General features: G+C 37.8%; 1 gene segment (V, D, J or C); it reads left to right on the top strand.

The window, feature by feature from the left end:
- Positions 1–2,252: 2,252 nt before the first annotated feature.
- LOC101987642 lies at positions 2,253–2,715 on the top strand. The segment is given in 2 exon segments: positions 2,253–2,304; positions 2,387–2,715. Coding segments are annotated over 2 exon segments (375 nt in total).
- The last annotated feature ends 7,094 nt before the right edge of the window (positions 2,716–9,809 follow it).

Raw genomic sequence — 9,809 nt, 5'->3', positions numbered from 1 at the left:
TGGTTCTTTGACATCAGGTGCTCTGTCCCAGGTATAGGCTAATGAAGGTAGTCAGGGCTTTTTTTCTCCTCTGTTGTCACCTTACTACAAGTGGGAACTGTTAGAGCACTGTCATCTGGGAGGTGCTTGCATTGAGAAGGGCATTGCTGATAGTATAGGACATCTTGAAATCAATTTCTGAAACTTCCTGTCAGCATCTCCAGGTAAACAAGAGCCATTTCTCCCTGCAATGGAGCTCTGTGAGGACTGAAGTTGTAGGGATGTGTTACTGTTCAAGGGAGACTGTGCAACTTCAATGTAAGCCATGAGAAACCATAGTGGATGGGAGCACAGGACCATCAGGGGTCAGAAAACAGTCAATTATCCTCAGTAGAGAGATGAGGTTGGTTTGTAAGGGGCTCTATGTCCTTTGTTGTTTCATTTCTTGTGTCCAATAGCTGACCTACAACTATTGTGATTGATAAGTGATGTTTCCTTGCTAAAGATCCTTTGTTAAACTTTTATGGGTTTATATTTTCTTATTTATTTTATTCAGTTTTTATTTGCTCTTTACAGATATTTTGAAAAGTTTCATGCAGTGTGTTCTGATCACTGATTCCATTCTACCTATTCTTCCCAGATCTTTCCTTTGTCCTTTCCTACTCAACCCATAACTTGTTTTTCTCTTCGTAGGAAAAAAACCCAAATAGACTAAAATTATTTTTAAAATGGCTTAAAACCAAAGTGAAATAAAACACTATATAGTCTTACACACAAGCACATACAAAACCCTATACAATCATGTTACATAGGCAAAAGACAAGTAAGACAAAAATGCACAATATGATAGGAGAGAAAATATGTATATAAATGCCATTGAGGTCATTTTGTTTTGTGGGAACTTTTAAAGTACCTGAAGAGGTAAAGGAGTCTACTGCCAGGCTTATCAACATCAGTTTGACTACTTGGACCCACATGATAGTAATACACAAAAATTGAATTCCGTAAGTTTTCCTCTAAGGATAACACATACATGTTGGTGTATATGTGCACTCTTCTTAGTAATAAAGAAGGTGTAACAACTTATGCAATTATTACATGGATGGATAGAAACTCTTGAGGACCCAAAGCATTTTGAGGATCTATTGTCATTTGATTACTGATGAGAAAAATACAATCAATTGTCTTTGGGAGTTTTTCTGCAGGATTCCTATGTACTAGTCAATAACTCCACCTATGTGTGTATAGACATCACTGATTGTACTCACTGGGTTATTAGTTAATGATACAAAAGAGGTCATGTAGTTGGAAGAGAGAATTAATGGAAGACTCCAAGAGGAATCAGTAAGGCACAGTGGATGTAGATATGATTATACAATATTTTATACTTGGAATAATATTTGAAGAATATTAATTATTAAATGTAAAAACATTTTACATATGTTTGAAATGTTCCTACATGTGTATTTTGTACACTGTGTATATAACTGCCATAATCTCTACCCTTAATTTTTCCCTTTGTCTTTTTCTTGATTCTGCTAGAGAATTTAACATAAACTACTAATATGAGTCTCATTTTACATCTGTGGTTCTGAGATGGTCTTAATATATTTATCACTAGTTGCATTCATTTTTCTATAACTAATGCAAGTTCCATAGTTCTTGCAGGTATTGTTTATATAAACATGTTGTTTATATAAATATTTCTTCTTAATAAAATATTCTGTTTAAAGATACATAATTTATTTCCATAATTTAGCTTTTGCAATGTTGCTGCAATAGTCATTGTTGTGCAAATGTTGCTGATGTACATTTACTTTTGTTCATTTTGATGAATTTCTTAGTTTATATTCTGTTTGAAAGACAAATACTAATTGCATCAATATGAAGAATTTCAAACTAAGCAGTTTAAATTTCTCATAACTATCTTTATTATCACAACCACTATCTATGAATCAAACTGATAAGATTTTCACAAAGAGGAGCAACTGCCTCAGGCTTGAAATTTTTTGAGAACTTGTGTCCTAATTTACATCCTCAGCAAAGGACATTTTATACATTTCCTCAGACAGGATTAGGATTTGGCCCTCAGCATTTTTTTGCCTTTCACCAGTCTCCTCTATCTCCTCCTCCTGGTCTGGGTCCTTATCTAACAAGTTCCATGCTCATGAATATGCAAATAACCTGAATATATTATGGTAAATACAGGGATGTCCATACCCTACAACAACATATGATCAGTGTCCTCTTATCAGTCACTGAGCACACAAGTCTTCAATATGGGATGGAGCTGGACCATTCTCTTCCTTGTGTCTGTGACTACAGGTAAGGAGCTTTCTAGTTTCAATCCTGAAGAGGAACAGAGACTGAGGTGACAGTGATATACACTATGCCTTTTTCTTCACAGGTGTCCACTCTCAGGTACAACTGCAGCAGTCTGGTCCTGAGCTTAGAAAACCTGGGTCATCAGTGAAGCTGTCCTGCAAGGCTTCTGGCTACACCTTCACTGACTACAGTATTGACTGGATGAAGCAGAAGCCAGGAGAGAGCCTGGAGTGGATTGGAGTTATTTATCCTAGAAATGGTAATACTGAGTACAATCAGAAATTCCAGGGCAAGGCCACATTGACTGCAGACACATCCACCAGCACAGCCTACATGGAGCTCAGCAGCCTGACATCCGAAGACTCCGCACTCTATTACTGTGCAAGGCACAGTGTTGCAACCACATCCTGAGTGTGTCAGAAACCCTGGAAGAGCAGGAAGCTGCCCTGAGACTGAGATTCCAGACAAGATTGTCCTGTAGCCTTGCTCCAAAATGATCACTCTAGGTGTCCCTTGATCACTTTTTGTCAGGTTTCCAAAAGGACTGCTAAAAATAAAGTGATGCCAATTCAGAATGCCCTTAGAGTAAGCTATACCTTGCCCTGCTGTCTAACAGTGACCACCTCCATTGACATGAATAATTTTTAATAAACTGAAGTAGGACAATATGATTGTGGCATTACATTGTGATATAAATGTCTCTTAAATCTAAGGGAATGAAATTGTTGCTGAAATGGCTGGGAATAAGCCATAATATGGATTAGGCCAGTAAAGACAAAACAACAACATGTACACTAACAAAGCCCCTTTCATAGTCCAATTTGGTTTCCCTAAAACAAGAACAGACAGTTTTTGGATGTTTTCAACTTTTCTATGAAATATAATTTTACATCTTTAGGTATTTATACATATGATCATTAATTGCTTTTTGGAGTAGTAATTAAACTTCTTACTGTCTTATCATTAGGGATGGAGCTGAGTATCATGTTGTGAATTCCATAAGGTGTGGGATCTGCTGCTTTGGCAACACACTGGGCTGCACAGATAGCAATTGTGAAGAGTAGTAGGATACCCAGCTGGGAAATTTAGAGGCCTGATCCTGTCATAAGTAGCCCTGGTTGTTCATCCCCCTGTTTCCTGAAATTTGCATTTTCACTTCTTTTCCAATTTGCATCCTCTTGATCTCCTTTTGTTGTCTTATTGCTCTAGTTAGAACTTTAAGAACTATGTTGAACAGAGATGATTTGTTCCAGTCTTGATCCGAGTTTTTGTGGAATTACTTTGAGTTTCTCTCCATTTAATTTGGTGTTGACTGTTGGCTCACAGCATATTGTTTTTATTATGTTTAGATATGTTCCTTGTATCTCTTATATCTTCAAGACCTTTATTATAAAGGGGTGTTGAATTTTTGTCAAATGCTTTTTCTGCACCTAATGAGATGATCACATTATTTTTTTCAGTTTATTTATATAGTATATTACATTGATAGATTTTTATATGTTAATCCATCCCTGCATCTCTGGAATGAAGCTAACTTGATCATGAAGAATAATTTTTTGATGTGGATCCAATTTGCCTGTACAATATTGAGTATTTTTGCATTAATGTTCATGAAGGAGATTGGTCTGTAATTGTATTTGTTGGCTGAGTCTTTGTGTCATTTTAATATCTATGTAACTGTAGCTTCATAGAAAGTGTTTGGCAATGTCAATGAAGAAGAATGAAAATAGATCCATACTTATTCCTATTCACAAAACTCAAGTCCAAATGGATTAAAGGACACAACAATATCTGTCCACATTGAACCTGATCAAAGAGAAAGTGAGAAGTATCCTTCATTGCTTGGGTACAGGAGACCACTTCCAGATTCTGCCATCATACTTGCCAAAGTGGAAGTCTCCTTGTAGACAGATCCATCACAAAAGACCAATTGCCAAGCACTGAGGCTGGGAAGGCCTGAATCATCATTGTCAGAAACTTAGACCTTACACTAGTGAAGAGTGAATCATTCTTGGCACTTGAACATCCTTCTTGGTCTGAAGTCTCCATCTAGCATACTATTATATGCATAACCACACTATAAGATGCCTGATCCATCTGAATATCTCAAGCATCAAATGAATGAAGATAGAAATCCATTAATCATTCACATAGAGCATAATGATAGGAGAGACAATAGTCTTCCTAGAATTCCTATGATAGGATGTCAAAGTGGGTAACAATATTTAAGGTGATAGAACAGCAGATTATCAATCAGGAACCATTGGTAATAAGGTAGAATGTGAACAAAATGGAGAGAGAGAGAGAGAGAGAGAGAGAGAGAGAGAGAGAGAGAGAGAGAGAACATAAAGATGGTCAAGATTGGTAAATAAAGGAAGAGGAGGAGTTGGAGGGTGTATTGTCAAATTATGTTCTGTGAAAATTTTTAATGAAAACAGGAGAAAAAGGAAGTAAAAATATATGAGACTGTGAATGTGAAAAAGTCTGTTTTGAATAGTTTGAAGTGAAAAAAAATATTCAGAAAACAAATTTGAAATCTGTTGTCGTTGGGTATAAAACATAACCCTGGGTCACTCACTGATTTCTTGGCTGAGAACTAATTTCTCTCTATAACACATCAGGGCATCAGGTCCCTGAAATACTGTTGGCATCCATTAGAATTTTCCCTAATCCATTTCTCTTAACAGTTATAAACTAGCAGAAATGAAAATTTGGTCACTTTGTGTTGTGTACATATTCCTAGGGTTACTGAATTGAAATATTATTTTAATTGCATTCAGGTTCTAATAAATATAATGAGGCCAATATAAACTTCCATATCCAAATTTATATGCTTCTCATTTTACTATGGTTTATTCTACTACTGCAAAGATTATTACAAGATTGCAACTATGGGCATATTTTCATGAGTATTGTCCAGCAATCCTTGTGAAAAGAAAGACACTGAGATGACACCATCTATGTGGCATCGAGCTCAAGAGAGGCCATGCAGTCGAAGATTGACATCCACCTTATAGTCCTGGATGAGTCTCTTACATCATATAGACTCTAGTTCAGAAGCAGTTCTCCAGACATGATCAACCTGATGCATGACAAGTGCAGATCAGCATGTGATGTCCACATTTCAAGGCCCTAAGGAACAGGTACCAAGAGGAAAGAGCAGAATGTTACTGCAGACATCTAGAGTTTCCTCCTTTTTTAGTCCCATTTAACTCTGTAAAATAAATGAAATCGATCAGAGGACAGATTTGGTTATCAAAGGACTGGAAACAAAAATGACTTTAGATCATCAGCTTACCTCATTTAGTTGATTTAATGAGGTCTCTTTATCTGGGAATGCCACAGCAGCAATAATTTCATTGTCCATAAGATCTCTTAGACATAACACAATTTCTCTAATAGTTAAATTAATTAATCAACTAAACAGTCCCAACTCTCCATTCTGATATATGAGTTTTTATATCAAGCTTCCTCATTCTGAGAGAGGTCCCACAACCACCAGGAAAGTTCTATATTCTCAGGAGACTGGATAGATGGGAAGACATACAACCATGGTGCTATAGACCAGCTGACAGACTCCTTTACTTTCTGTGGTAACCATAGACAAGGAACATATAATTAATTGAGGTCATTAAAATGGAAAGAGCATAAGTCCCAAGGATGTTTATCAACATACCACAAACAGATATGTGTTCAATTTATGAGAATATGAGTTTAATATGTTTTTATTATTTCTTGAAGGATGATCACTGGAGAGTAATATTTTTTTTAATATGTTTTAAGAATGAAGATAAAGCTTGGCGCCTTCTGCCTGTTACCTCTCCCACAGTTCTATATTCCCAGTTTGGTTTTGTTTCTTTAATTTAATGCATTCTTCACTATTCATTGATCTTAAAATTAGTGCCCCTCCAGTTATCAAATGATAATGTTTATTTTATAAACTACTACAAATTAATTACATAATACTTGGTAGGATAAACAGTAACATGTAAGTGTTAGAAGAAAGCACAAAAATAAGACTGTTGAAGTTTTAGTACAAACATAATTGATAACATTTTAATTAAATCATAGTCATTTTGCTACTTCATTTTCTCTCAGAAATTTGAGTTATTAATTACTTCCCCAATGGCTCACACAACAGAGCATAAGATAAGTAAGAAGATATGGAAATGCGGCCTTCCTTTGCTCATGAAAACCAGCCTTGCCCTGACCCTGCAGTTCAAGCAGAGGACTCTAACCTTGTCTTCCCATTCAGTGATCAGAACCAAAAACATAAAATCAACATGGAACTGGGATTGACCTGGGATTTTTGATTGTTTGTTTAAAAGGTAATTTATGGATAACAAATGATATTGGGGGCATGAATAGACAGACATGAGTGGGAGCAACAGTGTGCTTGTGTGATATTTTCTTTATCAGTATCCTCTGTTTTCAGGTGTCCATTGTGAGATGCAGCTGGTTGAGGCGGAGGCAGGTTGGTGTAGCCTAAGGCATCATTGAACCTCTCATATTCTGGTTTTACCATCAATGACTGTACCATACACTGGGTTCATCATTCTCCAGGGAAGGGGCTAGAATGGGTTGCCAGTATAAGAAGTAAAGGTTATAATTCTGAAACATATTATGCTACATAGTAAAATATGGACTCATCATCTCCAGAGATGAGTTTTCAAAAGGTCTACCTACAAATGCACAAGCTTAAAACTAAAGACACAGTCAAACATTACTCTGCATGACACACAATGAGGAGCCTTCAGTGTGAGCCCAGACAAAAACTTCTCTGCCTGGTACCGGTATCCATGACTAGAGTGGGGTCCTCACCATACATAAAAATTAGGGGCATGCATACGTTTTCTTTTGTATATGGGCACTCTATCCATTTGATGGTTTTCTGGGGATCAACTTTACAATTATAGACTCTAGGAATTGATCATGTCTCTAAAAATAAAAATAAATCCTGCTGTGATTGCCTTTCTTAAGACAAGTATATGATGAAAGAAAATGTAGAACCTGCCAGTGAGAGCAAGAGTGAGTCTCTGTGGTTACCAGGATCAGCTTCTGGCTAAGCTCAGGAAGCTCAGATAGACTTTTCCCTCATACTGAGGTTGGGGTGGACCCTTGACAGAAAAAGTTTCAGTGATTCATATGGAACCAAGTGGAAGAGGATCCAGGCTCTGTCACAGGCAAGCACTCTGATTGTCCAAGCCCCTCTCCTCTTCTTGACTGCACATATAAATCTAAGAAGTGATAGGCTTGAAGCTTTTATCAAATTCTCTCCATTACTGAATTTCATCTTTATGTCTTCTGTTTCTCTGATCAATTAGATAATTCTATTTTTGACTACTGTACACTAAAGTCAGTTTTCAGCCCCTCATCTAAGCTAAGGGATGGCTTACTGTGTGGTCAGGGCAACTTTATTTTCACCTCTAGAAACACATCTAAGGAAGAGCTGTTCTCAAGGCTGACTTCTGTGTTATTGGAGTGACAGCCAAATATTTCTGTGATGAGCACGTTGAGGGACATCACAGTCAGGCACACAACACTCCCTGAAGTGTGCTCAGGAACAACTTTGGAGCTCATTTCCAGCAGGAGGCACACAGAACACAGGAACTCAGGGTCAGCCCAGGGGCAGGTGCACAGAGTGACTAAGGAAGGGTTTATTTCCTTTGGGACCTTGAGCTTCCCCCTAATATATCAGTTTCCTTTAAAAGCCAACAACACCAGGGTATGTAAAGAGTCTACAATGCATTGGTGGCTAGACTTTTTATCTGAGGGGAAAATAAGAAAACAAACTTTCTGCTGGTAACCTAAGAAAAAAAGGAAGAAGTACATGCTTTCTTTGTGTTAACTTTCTCTTTTACTTCTTAAAATACTGTCTGAAAACCTGTCTCTACACAGCTACCTTCACAACATGCAACAACGTATCTCTCTTACATACAAAGATCTCTCTCCTGCACAGTTACATATTTCTACATTCAGTTAAATCTCTTTTCACATGGCTACACATCTTTCTTTTATATACATTTCTCTTCTATATATCTTTTCTATTACAGCTTCATTTTCCTTGCCTCCACAAAGTTACAAATATAAACACAGCTAAACATCTCATTTACCTGTTTCTCACACAATTCAGCACTTTATTCAGTTCCTAGGCACAACAATTCTTTCAAGCAGCTCTCTCCCACACTTTTGCACACACACACACACACACACACACACACACACACACACACACCTTCTACATTATTCAATTCTCTTCATTCACTCAGTATCACCCATTTACTCTCGCACACTACTTCCATGCTTCATCTCTCACTCAGCACACACTCTCTTCACTCACATTCTGCAGCAGCTCTCACATAGCTCCACACAGTCATCTCTGTCTGTCTCCATACTGCCACTGCTGCCCCTCAATGCTGCTCTCCTATAGTCTAAACTCTAGACAATATTGTCACATTTTCATTGCCCAGCCCATTCTCACACCCCATAATAAACCATGCAGTTTCTCTTAGGCCAACAATGTCACACTGACCCATGTTTGTAGCTCTAAGTTGGTAAGGGCTCATGGACTGAAAATAGCATTTAAACTTAAGACTTAACAATAACCATTAATTAACATGACCTTGAGTGGTAGGGAGCACATGCAGACTAAAGTTTCTTCAAGCTCTGACCTTTAATCAGCAACAAAAAACACCCAGGAAAATGACTACATTTTTTTGTCTCTAGGGGCATCCTAATATTTGCCTCCAGAAGCCACCAAACTGCTTTGAATCTGCTATGATGTCCAAAGCTTGCTGTCTATGGAAAAGGCCGTCTTTGTGACTGAAAACCTATGTAAGTCTGAGTACTGCAAAATATTCTAGCATTGTGTTTATTCATCAAAGTTATGCAGCCTAAACAGAATTCATTGTCTTGACCAATTACAGCTATATGCATGCCCGGATAAATGTAAAACCCATTTCCAAAGGGTCACAGAATGAACCCGACAGCTGTTCTTAGGGAAGAAATGGAGGGGCTCATGAGAGAAATTATAGACAGAAGCAACTGTTACACAGATAGTAACCACATGGCCTTTCTAGGGGATCATTTGTCTAGTGCATCTAACTGCTCAACACCTGCTGCACCTTCCCATGGCCCCATGCATTAGACTTTGAGGAATCTTGAAGGAATCTGGAGGATTTGTTCTGATGAGAGACAATGCACCAGTGGGATTCTCTGTTTCAGTCTTTAGGATTCACACAGGAGCTCACAGGTAATCTTGGCCCAGTACCTAAATTCCAAAATCATTTCACATCTAAACTGATTCAGTCTTTATAGGTGTGAACCTCAAACTCAGAGAGGATCTGAGCTCTTCTTTTTTTTTTATTGAGAAAAGGAAAAAAAAAGTTTCCAGCCTCCCATTTCCCTCCCCCTCCTCCCATCCTTCTCCTCCTCCCCCCACTCCTCTCTCCATCCCTCTCCAGTCCAAAGAGCAGTCAGGGTTCCCTGCCCTGTGGAAAGTCCAA

The sequence above is a fragment of the Microtus ochrogaster genome, chromosome 1 (assembly GCF_000317375.1).
Source record: "Microtus ochrogaster isolate Prairie Vole_2 chromosome 1, MicOch1.0, whole genome shotgun sequence".
In the NCBI taxonomy this organism is placed as follows: Eukaryota; Metazoa; Chordata; class Mammalia; order Rodentia; family Cricetidae; genus Microtus; species Microtus ochrogaster.
This window is presented reverse-complemented; position numbering and strand designations above follow the sequence as displayed.